Source organism: Archocentrus centrarchus, chromosome 3 (assembly GCF_007364275.1).
Source record: "Archocentrus centrarchus isolate MPI-CPG fArcCen1 chromosome 3, fArcCen1, whole genome shotgun sequence".
NCBI classification, from domain to species: Eukaryota; Metazoa; Chordata; class Actinopteri; order Cichliformes; family Cichlidae; genus Archocentrus; species Archocentrus centrarchus.
In genome coordinates this window covers 1044149-1057257 of record NC_044348.1, presented here as the reverse complement: position 1 = coordinate 1057257, position 13109 = coordinate 1044149, and the positions used below count along the sequence as shown (strand labels likewise).

Sequence of the window (13109 nt, the reverse complement as noted above, 5' to 3'; positions counted from 1 at the left end):
GCCCTGGTAAGCTGAGGTAAAACACTTTGTAATTTTCGCTCGCGGGCCACGTCCGGCCCCGCCCACTTCCGGTCCGGCGAATCGATGTCAAAAATAACATACAATTTGGCCCTTTAAGTTACTTTTTTGGCATTTCCTTTAACCCTCCTAAGCGAAGGGGAAGGCGAAATGTCAAAAAAGTAACTTAAAGGGCCAAATTACGTGTTATTTTCTACATCGATTCGCGGACCGGACGTGGGCGGGGCCGGAAGCGTCCCGCGGGCCAGAAGCGTGGAGACACCTGTACGGTAAGCGTGGAGACACCTGTGCGGTAAGCTTGTTTTGTTTTATGCCTTCAAAAATCCCACTTATGCACAGGTCTGTAGCTGCTATTGTTGTTAATTGTTTTTATTGTTTTTAAGCTGTGCGCTTTAGAAGTTTGTCACACAGTGTGTCTGCAGCTAAAAGAACAGCTGCTGTATTTTAAGGGAGAGCAAAGAATGAGCGATAGCTTCACTCAGATGGAGAAAGATGTAAGAAAGAGGGAGAAACGTCCTCCAAGGAGCTACTTTTAGTTTCCTACTTTGAGTAGATTTCAGAGCCTGTACTTCTTTACGTTTACTTGAGTACAGAAGTTGAACCAGTACGTCAACTTTTACCAGAGTAGTTTTTTAACACAAGTACTTGTGCTTCTACTTAAGTACAGAATGTCGGTACTTTGGCCACCGCTGCAAACTTGTGACCTCTGTCTCTCTCTGTCTCTCTCTGTCACAAAGTGTAGGCCATGTCTTCGTCTGACGACCGAGGGTCGTGTGTGCTCTGTCACGCGTGTGTTGGCACCCTAGGCAAACATTTTAAAAACACGCATAAAGTTCAACATCCCGAGGAGTGGAAAATTTTGATTAATTTGAGCAAAGGCCGTATAAACGTTAGGTGTTGCCCTTGCTCCATTCCCGGGTGCAATTATGTACCCGGGAAACATTTGGACCGGCACATCGACCGGTACCACATCGAGCTCTCTGCGGAAGCAAAGACTCGCTTTTTAAAGCACGCGAAAATCTTACAAGCAACGAAGCTCTTATCAGAGCTTCGACAAACAAACCCTCAGCCTCCCATGGTCACGACGTTGGACCTGGAAGAGGTAGAGGTTCCCGAATATATAACAACACAACCCCAGCAGGAGCCAGGGCCCGTCTGTGGGACGCAATCTTGCATCGAACTTTTTAACAGGTAACATTTTGTGTCACCGTTGTGCATTCTGCTCTTACTTTGAATGTGTGTTTTGGCTTAACTTCTGTGTTTCCTGGGTGGTTTCTGTTTTATTTTGATGTCACAGCTTGGAAATACGGCTCACTTCTTGGCCGAATAGAAATGTGACTTCAAAGTATTGTTATAAGAATCGTTTTATTCTGTCTTCATTTCGTTCTCAGACAAAGCAAAGAGATGCGGGCTTTGAAAACCGAAAATAAGCGTCTGCTCGAGAGGATCGGCGACCTCCAGCGGAGCTTAGGTGTGTGCAAGAGGGTGGCGGCGGGGCTGCGCAAGGGACCCTCTGTGTTGGCTCAGCCAGTTCTTCATCCGGTAAGTCTACTGTGTGATTTGCGTGTTTCCTGGTTGCTGTGCTTGCGGCTTTCTTGAATTAACCCTATTCTGTGACAGGTACGAAGGCGAAAGCGAAGGCGGGCGGAGGCGTCAGCAGCAGCGCAGCAGGAGGAGGAGGAGGAGAAGGAGCAGCAGCAGCAGCAGCTGAAGGAGCAGCAGCAGCAGCAGCTGGAGGAGGAGGAGGAGCAGCAGAAGGAGAAGCAGGAATCATCTCACGGGGAGGTGGACCCTGAGCAGGTGAGTGGAAAAATCAATGTTTCATTAAATTTGCTTGATTGGCATTTACACTTGATTTTACCATGTAAAACACTCTGAACTGCCTCGCTGTTGAAACATGCCTACAAAGGAAGTTTACTTCTCTTCAGCATGTGGAAGGACCCGAAGCGGCGGAGGTCATCGAGATCGCAAGGGTGGAGACCGTAGAGGTCGGTGAGACGGAGGAGCGAGAGCAGTCGGGAAGTGCAGCTGCCGAGAGCAAAACACCGGACGCTTCGGGGGAAGGAAAGCTCTGTACCTGGTCCGCTGGCTCTGGAAAAGGCAACCAGATGCACTTGCTCAAGCTCCCCGAATCCATGAGTGAGTTTCCTGCGCTGAAAAGACGCCACGCAACACGTAGCACTTGTGCAGTGTCAGGTCAGCCGAACACTAACTTGCTCCGCCCAAATGTTTCGTTTCAGGCACCTACCTCGACCGCTTCCAGTCCTTCCATTTACATGAGTTTGGGACACAAAAGATGAAGGAGGGGGCGAGCTCCAGGGTCAGCAGAGTCAAGAGTTTCCTGCACTACATGTCCTTAGGCAAAATCCGCCTGTCGGACTGGCAATTCCTCTACGATGTGGAGAAGATCAAAGCGTGAGTCCTGACGTACGTGCACGCGACGCGTTGTTGTGGGAAAACCTGTCAAATTTGTGACCTTTCTCTCGCTCTCTCTCTCTCTCTCTCTCTCGCACCCACCCCTTCTCCACAGTTGGATACGTGAGATGAGGAACTCGGGCAAGAAAATCACGACCGTCAGGTACTACCTCCACAACATTGCCCAGTTCCTAGAATATCTCCTGAACGTGAGGCCGAAACACATGAAGCTGACCCTGGAGCAAAACCGGGAGATCCTGCAGCTGGTGGAGAAGGCCAGGAAGGAGACGAGCCGCGACATTGTTGTCCACCAGAACCGTGTCAAGCGGAAAAAGATGGACCAGATACCCGACGCCGAGACCATCCGCACCTGCCTGCGCGTGGCTCCGGCCGCCATCTCCGACCTGCTCGGTACGTTCGCCTGCTGCGCAGGCAGTCTGTTGGCTTTAGCCATCTCTAAATGCTCTCCCCTTTTGTCACAGATAAGCTGGAGGCTGACTCCAGGCAAACAACCACCCGCTACCTCCTGTATGGGTACCTGACCGCGTACTGGGCCTGCATGAGCGGCCACAAGCCCAGCGTCTTCATTAATATGAAGGAGGACGAGGTCGTCGCCTCGGAGAAAAAACTGACAGACCAGGGAGTCCTCATTAGGGTAAGTTCACTGCCACTCGCGGAGGCTGCCCTGTGGCCGCAGACAGCACGGAAATAGACACCATATCCTTGCTTCTCCGTTGCAACAGGTGGCTGACCACAAGACCACCGTCAGGTTCGGGGAGGCCAACCTGGCTGTGACTCGTGCTGAATTTGACTGGATCAGGCGTCTTCTGGCTATAAAGCGTACCGTGAGGTCCAGAAATCGCTACGTCCTGTTCACTCTGGGCAAGCATCCCTTCAAAAACGTGAACAGGTACCTCCAGATGGCGTGGGACAAAATGGGCCTAAAGGGGGAAATTAACTTCACCCTCATCAGGACGGCCCTGGCAGACGGAGTGAGTGCATCGTCGTATCTTCTTCACACAGGATATTCATACGTTACACTTTAAAACAATCCTAACTCGCTTGCCCCTTTTTCAGGCAAAGTCGCTGCTGCCCGAGGAGCAGAGACGGAAAGTGTCCTTCTCAATGTGCCACGACACCAGGACGACTGACCGGTTCTACACCAGGAACCCCAACCTGTCAGACGCCATGGAGGTACGAAAGACCATGGAGAGGATGCTTTCCGGTCTAGACCTCATGCCCACGCCAAGTCGCGCCGTAGCGCTCGACCCAAAACGGCTGACGCCGTCCGAGCCAGAGGACGCACCTGGCCCGTCGGACACCGCCCTTCCCGGCCCAAGCGGAACCGCGCAGGCTAAAAGGGGTGGGAAAAAGACCGCAAAAAGACAGAGGGAGACCACCGCTTCGTCCAACTCCAACTCCCGTCTTAAGCGGACTCCCAGTCCGCTTAAGACGGCAAATCTGAGGGTCCAGAGGACCAGAGAGGCCAGCCAGAAGGTCAAACGTGTGCTTAGGAAACACACTGGCTTGTAGTTGGGATCTTGTGGTGTGATGTTCGTGTGACAGTTCAGATATTTTTCATAATGTTTGCAAGTTTTACACTTCTAATCAGTGCTGCTTTATATGCGTGACTGTTCAGGTGTTTTTCATAATGTTTGCAAGTTTTACACTTCTAATCAGTGCTGTTTTATATGCGTGACTGTTCAGGTGTTTTTCATAATGTTTGCAAGTTTTACACTTCTAATCAGTGCTGCTTTATATGCTTGACTGTTCAGGTGTTTTTCATAATGTTTGCAAGTTTTACACTTCTAATCAGTGCTGTTTTATATGCGTGACTGTTCAGGTGTTTTTCATAATGTTTGCAAGTTTTACACTTCTAATCAAAGCTGCTTTATATGCGTGACTGTTCAGGTGTTTTTCATAGTGTTTGCAAGTTTTACACTTCTAATCAGTGCTGTTTTAAGTGCGTGACTGTTTTTCATAATGTTTATACAGTTAGTTTATGTTAGAAAAATTTTAAAAATATATATATTTTGTTACATCTTTATAGTGTTAAGAAAAATAAAACATTTTGAACAAACATGCCATGTGTTCATAATTTTTTAATAATTTCTGCCATGCCCCTCATCTTGCACACAGTGCCCCTTATCTTCCTCCCGGTGCCCCCATGAGGGAAAACCAGGGAGGGAAAACAAGGGGCACGGGCCATTACGGGGCCGTGCCCCTTATCTTCCACCCAGTGCCCCTTGTTTTCCCTCATGGGGGCACCGGGAGGAAGAAAAGGGGCACAGGCCATTACCTTGCACTATCGCAATGCAAGGTTTAGGGCCGTGCCCCTTATCTTCCTCCCAGTGCCCCCATGAGGGAAAACCAGGGGCGCGAGGTGGAAGATAAGGGGCACGAGCCATTACCTTGCACTATCGCAATGCAAAGTGCAGGGCCGTGCCCCTTATCTTCCACCCGGTGCCCCCATAAGGGAAAACCAGGGGCGCGAGGTGGAAGATAAGGGGCACGGGCCATTACCTTGCACTATCGCAATGCAAGGTTTAGGGCTGTGCCCCTTATCTTCCTCCCGGTGCCCCCGCTGAAGGGGGGCACCGGGTGGGAAGACCAGGGGCGCGAGGTGGAAGATAAGGGGCACGGGCCAATGCTTTGCACTATCGCAATGCAAAGTGCAAACCGTGCCCCTTATCTTCCACCCGGTGCCCCTTGTTTTCCCTGATGGGGCACCGGGAGGAAGATAAGGGGCACGGGCGCTTACCTTGCACTACCGCAATGCAAAGTGCTGGGCCGTGCCCCTTATCATCCACCTCGCACCCCTGGTATTCCCTCATGGGGGCACCCGGAGGAAGACAAGGGGCACGGGCCCGTACTTTGCAATTTCAAAGGTTCAGGACAGCTCAAAGGGCACAGAGACACCGCAAAGAGCTCTTTCCTCTCGTCTCGGTACCCCGAACGACATGTCCGAAGCTCAGACTCCTGCGACCGCCTTTGCGCACAACCCTCCTCGTCGGTGCACCCGACGCTGTCCCGGCCCGCGTCCGGACGTTCGGAACGGCAGCACTCGTGTGTTCGTGTTAGAAAGAGGGGCACCGGGTGGGAAGACCAGGGGCGCGAGGTGGAAGATAAGGGGCACGGGTCGCACTTTGCATTGCTATAGTGCAAGGCATTGGCCCGTGCCCCTTATCTTCCACCCGGTGCCCCTTGTTTTCCCTCATGGGGGCACCGGGAGGAAGATAAGGGGCACAGGCCATTACCTTGCACTATCGCAATGCAAGGTTTAGGGCCGTGCCCCTTATCTTCCTCCCAGTGCTCCCATGAGGGAAAACCAGGGGCGCGAGGTGGAAGATAAGGGGCATGAGCCATTACCTTGCACTATCGCAATGCAAGGTTTAGGGCCGTGCCCCTTATCTTCCTCCCAGTGCCCCCATGAGGGAAAACCAGGGGCGCGAGGTGGAAGATAAGGGGCACGAGCCATTACCTTGCACTATCACAATGCAAAGTGCAGGGCCGTGCCCCTTATCTTCCACCCGGTGCCCCCATAAGGGAAGACCAGGGGCGCGAGGTGGAAGATAAGGGGCACGGGCGCTTACCTTGCACTACCGCAATGCAAAGTGCTGGGCCGTGCCCCTTATCATCCACCTCGCGCCCCTGGTATTCCCTCATGGGGGCACCCGGAGGAAGACAAGGGGCACGGGCCCGTACTTTGCAATTTCAAAGGTTCAGGACAGCTCAAAGGGCACAGAGACACCGCAAAGAGCTCTTTCCTCTCGTCTCGGTACCCCGAACGACATGTCCGAAGCTCAGACTCCTGCGACCGCCTTTGCGCACAACCCTCCTCGTCGGTGCACCCGACGCTGTCCCGGCCCGCGTCCGGACATTCGGAACGGCAGCACTCGTGTGTTCGTGTTAGAACGAGGGGCACCGGGTGGGAAGACCAGGGGCGCGAGGTGGACGATAAGGGGCATGGGCCAATGCCTTGCACTATAGCAATGCAAAGTGCGAACCGTGCCCCTTATCTTCCACCCGGTGCCCCCATTAGGGAAAACCAGGGGCGCGAGATGGAAGATAAGGGGCACGAGCCATTACCTTGCACTATCGCAATGCAAAGTGCAGGGCCGTGCCCCTTATCTTCCACCCGGTGCCCCCATAAGGGAAAACCAGGGGCGCGAGGTGGAAGATAAGGGGCACAGGCCATTACCTTGCACTATTGCAATGCAAAGTGCAGGGCCGTGCCCCTTATCTTCCACCCGGTGCCCCCATTAGGGAAAACCAGGGGCGCGAGGTGGAAGATAAGGGGCACGGGCCATTACCTTGCACTATTGCAATGCAAAGTGCAGGGCCGTGCCCCTTATCTTCCACCCGGTGCCCCCATTAGGGAAAACCAGGGGTGCGAGGTGGAAGATAAGGGGCACGGGCCATTACCTTGCACTATCGCAATGCACGGTTTAGGGCCGTGCCCCTTATCTTCCTCCCGGTGCCCCCATGAGGGAAAACCAGGGGCGCGAGGTGGAAGATAAGGGGCACGGGCCATTACCTTGCACTACCGCAATACAAAGTGCAGGGCCGTGCCCCTGGTCTTCCCACCCGGTGCCCCCGCTGAAGGTGGAAGATAAGGGGCACGGGCCAATGCTTTGCACTATCGCAATGCAAAGTGCAAACCGTGCCCCTTATCTTCCACCCGGTGCCCCTTGTTTTCCCTGATGGGGGCACCGGGAGGAAGATAAGGGGCACGGGCGCTTACCTTGCACTACCGAAATGCAAAGTGCTGGGCCGTGCCCCTTATCATCCACCTCGCGCCCCTGGTATTCCCTCATGGGGGCACCCGGAGGAAGACAATGGGCACGGGCCCGTACTTTGCAATTTCAAAGGTTCAGGACAGCTCAAAGGGCACAAAGAGCTCTTTCCTCTCGTCTCGGTACCCCGAACGACATGTCCGAAGCTCAGACTCCTGCGACCGCCTTTGCGCACAACCCTTCTCGTCGGTGCACCCGACGCTGTCCCGGCCCGCGTCTGGACGTTCGGAACGGCAGCACTCGTGTGTTCGTGTTAGAAAGAGGGGCACCGGGTGGGAAGACCAGTGGCGCGAGGTGGAAGATAAGGGGCACGGGCCAATGCCTTGCACTATCGCAATGCAAAGTGCAAACCGTGCCCCTTATCTTCCACCCGGTGCCCCTTGTTTTCCCTCATGGGGGCACCGGGAGGAAGATAAGGGGCACGGGCGCTTACCTTGCACTACCGCAATGCAAAGTGCTGGGCCGTGCCCCTTATCATCCACCTCGCGCCCCTGGTATTCCCTCATGGGGGCACCCGGAGGAAGACAAGGGGCACGGGCCCGTACTTTGCAATTTCAAAGGTTCAGGACAGCTCAAAGGGCACGGAGACACCGCAAACAGCTCTTTCCTCTCGTCTCGGTACCCCGAACGACATGTCCGAAGCTCAGACTCCTGCGACCGCCTTTGCGCACGACCCTCCTCGTCGGTGGACCCGACGCTGTCCCGGCCCGCGTCCGGACGTTCGGAGCGGCAGCGCTCGTGTGTTCGTGTTAGAAAGAGGAGAAAAAAAAAAACAAAAGAAAAAAACGACGTATCGCGTCACGGTGTCACGAAAAAAATCGACACCTTTGAACAGGCGACGTTGTGGTGTGCATTGTTTTTTGTCGATTTTCTGCCGTGCCGCGTGGACACCCCCTCGCGAACGCCCTTGCGCGCGGCCCTCCCCCTCCTCCTCGGCGGTCTTTCTTTCGTTCGGCGTCCCCGCGCCCCTCTCCCGCCTCCCCGCGCCCCTCTGCGCTCTCCCCGGGTGCGTTTCGCGTCGCGCCCCTCCGCCGCCCCCTGGCGACCGCCCGGGAGGGAATCCCCTCGGCCCTTCCCCATGGCGCCCCTCCCGGTCCGCGCTGCGTACGTGCGCCACCCGGTGGCGGTGCCCGGCGCCGCGCCGTTTTCGCGCCCCCGCCCCGGGCGCCCCGTCGCCCCGTCGGCCCGATCCGGGCGGGGGTCCGACCGACGGGTGGCCCGGCCCGGGGCGGTCGCGGCGAGCCGTCCCCCGCGCCCGTCGGGCCCCCGCCCGATTTAATCAGGGGGGGCGAAGTCCCTGCGGAGCTTCCACGCCGCGACGTGGAAGTCTTCCGCGCGGCGCCCCCGCCGTGACGGAAAGCGCCGTCCGAGTCCTTACTATCCTGAGGAGGATATCAAGGGAATCATCACTAGAATATTTTATTGGTTGAAGATGATAGGGAACCTCTTCCAGCTTCCTGCAATGATGTCGACATTGTAATCAAGGAAAAGCTCGTCATACGTCACCTGCGTGATGCCCCCAATGCTTTTGTGATCCTGATGGGACTGCTGTACATTCTGAACCTTAAAAATCCAAAAGACTTGAAGAACACTTTTGAGGTAATTCAGCACCTGTTTATGGGAATGACTTTTGACTCATTTACTGCAGGAGTCCACTCTGAAAAATAAATTGCTCAGGGATGGGAAGATGTTTCTGCACTTGTCCTAAAGGAACTGTACTTGTGATGTTGTCCTTTGGTGCCAACATCAATGAAGAGCTTTATAAATCTACTTTTACTACATACTGCAGTTAATTTTATATTCTGTGTGCTCTCTGGAGTAACTGTCTTTGAGACACTTGAATTTATGAATTTTGAACAAGTCACTTGTAGACATTAATGCAATAAAATTCTTGACTGAAATACATCTTGAGATATTTTTGTGTACATTATGATTATGTTTAAGATGGATTTGTTCATTGTCGAATTATAGTAGTTTTGTAAGTATTAGTTTTCTCATTGTAAGTTTTGGAAAAGCTTATTTCACTGTAACAAAGAATTTGTTGACTCAACTTGACTTAGTCAAGTAAACTTGTTGCTTTGACTCAGTTAACTTTTGAATATGTAAAGCTTCAAGTGAACTACACTTAAATAAATGAGTTGATCCAACATGCAGTTTGTTGACTTAACTTTTCATATAAATTCATTTGGACTAAAATGATTAGTTAGTTGAACTGAAAGCATGTAATCTGAACTCAGTTTATCAAGTTCAGATTACATGCTTTCAGTTCAACTAACTAATCATTTTTAGTCCAAATTACTTAACTTCTTATATAAAGTCATCAAACTGCATGTTGGATCAACTCATTTATTTAAGTTTAGTTCTCTTGAAGCTTTACATATTCAAAACTTAAGTGAGTCAAAGCAACAAGTTTACCTGACAAAGTCAAGTTGAGTCAACAAATTCTTTTTTACAGTGCAGTAAAAATTATGATCATACTAATGTCCAATCTTATGAAAAACATCAAATTCTAGTACAACTGCAGTCTCTGCTGATGCATCAGGTGCTGCTGCTACATCAGCAGAGACCGAAGTTGTACAAGAATTTGATGTTTTTCATAAGATTAGTATGATCATATGTGCTTTTATACAAAAGCACTCCTTTTTCTATAAATAATGAACATTTTCATGACAAAATTTTACAATTTCATCTGAACTGATATGAATTATTAATTATGAAATATTAAATATATTTCCAGTCATAAAATTAGGACTCTTTTACTCACCTCTTTTGTTGGGTTTTCTCTGTAAATATTGTAGGGTCTTTACTTTACAAAATAAAACACCTTGAAGTGATTCTTTTCATGTAGTGCTATATAAATAAAATTGATTTGAGTTGAATTGAATTGTAATTAATAAAATACTATTGTATGTCTAAGAAAATACTTCATGTTACATTGCACTGTGGTCCATGGTAAATACTAATGTACTAACCAATACATAAAACAAAACAATAAATAAATAGAGAAACTGAGTTAAACTGTGTTTCATAGTCATTAAAAATATTTTTTCTTATGTCTCTAGACCTGTACTAAAATCCATGCACTCAGAGGAAAAGGTTGTTTTTTAATGCAAAAATAAAAGTGTGAAAAAAGTGATTAATTTGTCATTGGTATTATTATTTTTATTGATCCTTTTATACACACAGAGCAGCTAGAGGTGGATAACTAAGGAATAAGGAAATAAAGCTGACATAAATAAAACTCAGGGATTCAAGCCCCACAACATTCAGATGTAACAAGAAAAACTCTTCCAACCTCTTTCACCAGGAAATACATTTTCTGGTTAGTAAGTCTTTCAGAAATTTGCATAGCAGCTGAACTCTATTATTTCAGTGCATTCAGCACTGTCCCTGCCAGTTCTTCTGGTAGTTAACAACAATGTTTAGGGAAACGATTAGGGCAGCAGACGTGTTGGCATTCAGATAAAATCTTTGAGGACTCGTTCTTGTGTGACATATGAGATGTGTCAGAACAAAAGTTTTTTTTGTGTGTGCTTGTTTTATTTATTTTTGTTAGATAGGAATGTGGCATAGCTGCACGTGTGTAGTTTTTATTTTATGAATGCCTGTCCAGGGTGTGTTGCGCTGTGAGGCGAATGTGCTAACCAACTACACCACTGTGCAGCTGTTTTGATATTCCGATATGTAAAATTCGGCCACTTTACAACTGTCTGAAAGTTTCCTTTTTATTTCATGGCAACACTGATAATTGCTGCCATGAAGAGGAGTTTCAAAGATCATTCTCAAAAAAAAAAAAAAACTCTTGAATAATCAGGCCCCATCTTATCCTAAAGACCTCATAGTACTATATCACCCCAATAGAGCACTTTGCTGTCAGACTGTTAGTTTACTTATGGTTTCTAGAATACTTAAAAGTAGAATGGGAGGCAGAGCCTTCAGCTTTCAGGCCCCTATTCAGTGGAACTAGTTCCCAGTTTGGATTTGGGAGACAGACACCTTCTCTATTTTTAAGATTAGGCTTAAAACTTTCCTTTGTGATCAAGCTCAAGGTTATGGCTGGATCAGGTGACCCTGAGCCCTCCCTTATTAATCTCTGGCTCTCATCCACAGCATATCTTTTGTCCTATTTAACTCCCCTCACCCCCATCTGGTTGTGCAAATGACTGCCGCTCCCTGAGCCTGGTTCTGCCAGAGGTTTCTTTCAGTAAAAGAGAGTTTTTCCTTCTCACGGTTGCTAAGTGCTTGCTCATAAAGGATTGTTTTAATTATTGTATTTTCTCTGTAATTATTGTAGAGTCTTTACCTTACAATATAAAGTGCCTTGAGGCAACTGTTTGTTGTGATTTGATGATATGGAAATAAAATAACTGAATTGGCATTAATCAGATCTTATTGTATGGTTTAAAATATTAGAATGACACATTACACTATGGCCCATGGTAAACACTAATATACTAACAAATGCATAAAACAAAACAATAAATAAATAGAGAAACTGAGTTAAACTGACCATTTAAATTGTTTATGTCTAGACCTGTACTGTAATCCATGCACTACACTAGCTGTTTTGGAAATTAAGGGCCATATGTTTGATGGTGTCAAGTTGAGCTGGGGCATTTTGATAGATAAAGTGAAACATCTCACACTCGCTCACTGTCTTTAACAACTACTAATAGCTAAACCATTTTAAACCTGTTGGTTGGTAGTCTGCTTACCTTTATTTTCAAAGCAATTTTGAACAGCTGACTTTCCTCAATCTGCTTTCTCCTCCTCTTCTTTCCTTCTTTTCTTTTAGACACACTGTGCATTAGCAGTCACCTAATCAGAATAAACTGTTCTGTAGACAAATAGTAAAATAAGAGTCTTCACCTTACAATATACAGTGCCTTGTGATGACCATTGTGAATCATGCTAAAAGTTTTTAAACAAAAAGCGCCATCACCAGTGGGGATATCCTTCTACAATTAATGAAATATAAAATGCATTTAAAAGTCAGGATAATATTACAGCCCCATTTCATTATAGAAAACCCTTCAGCAGACATCGTATTTTTTTGTGCAAAACTTTTTTGCCCTAATTTGGAGGCTTTGCCCTAAACTTTCATCTAAAAACTTTTATTCACCCCTGGATTAGTAGAGATTCATATTTTTTGATTATCTTTAACATATCTACAAATGCTGTTTGGTAACCTCAACCTAGAACAGACACAAAAAATATCCATGTATACAAATTAGAGAAAGTACATACTGCACTCTTGTACAAGGGTGTGTACTGCATAATTTCTTTCTGTTTATATCATTTATAACAATAACCCAGATATAATGCATACATACAAGGTCATCCATACTACATTATCTGCACAACATCACTATAATCCTCAGATAACCATTTATAAAACATAATGCAACCTTGTTTTTTACATTTGAGCAATATTGCTGAGCGGCAGGTATGGATTTAATATTGCTCAATGATGAAGTATAGTCTGTACTATTTATGGCCATGAGCAGGGGCGCAGCTATATACTTTCTGAGGTGTATGAGGTGTAGCACCCCCCTTCCCCCACGCGCACGCATGCACACGCACGCACACGCACGCACACATACACACACAACACACCATCCGCATCCTCTCAACATTTACTGTGTTCATGTGTGCAGATCTCACTTATTCATGGACTTTTAAAATACAAGACTTCTATGACATAACTTACCAACTGTCTTTAAACCAGTCGGGGGGCAGGAGGAGGGAAGGTGAAGGAGCGCAGGGGTGCCTAATCAGTGCCATGCCTCTGTTATTGATCATATCATATGCACAGCTGTTAAATACAGAAAATGCAACTAGAGAAATATTTTCCCCACATCGTTTTGGCGCCCCCCTCTT

The 13109-nt window shown here is 48.3% G+C and overlaps 2 protein-coding genes across 2 annotated transcripts; both read left to right on the top strand.

Moving 5' to 3' along the window:
- Positions 1–294: 294 nt before the first annotated feature.
- Positions 295–2437, top strand: LOC115778163 (putative uncharacterized protein DDB_G0287113). Its single transcript, XM_030726218.1, has 5 exons — positions 295–310; positions 1410–1560; positions 1639–1818; positions 1947–2157; positions 2259–2437. Exons 2-5 carry the CDS (start codon positions 1423–1425, stop codon positions 2435–2437), a joined length of 708 nt encoding a protein of 235 aa, XP_030582078.1. The 5' UTR covers positions 295–310; positions 1410–1422.
- On the top strand, positions 2407–3966 carry LOC115778162 (uncharacterized). The gene is made up of 5 exons (XM_030726217.1): positions 2407–2445; positions 2549–2844; positions 2916–3088; positions 3177–3425; positions 3511–3966. The coding sequence occupies exons 2-5, from the start codon at positions 2562–2564 to the stop codon at positions 3964–3966; spliced, it is 1161 nt and encodes a 386-aa protein (XP_030582077.1). The 5' UTR covers positions 2407–2445; positions 2549–2561.
- The last annotated feature ends 9143 nt before the right edge of the window (positions 3967–13109 follow it).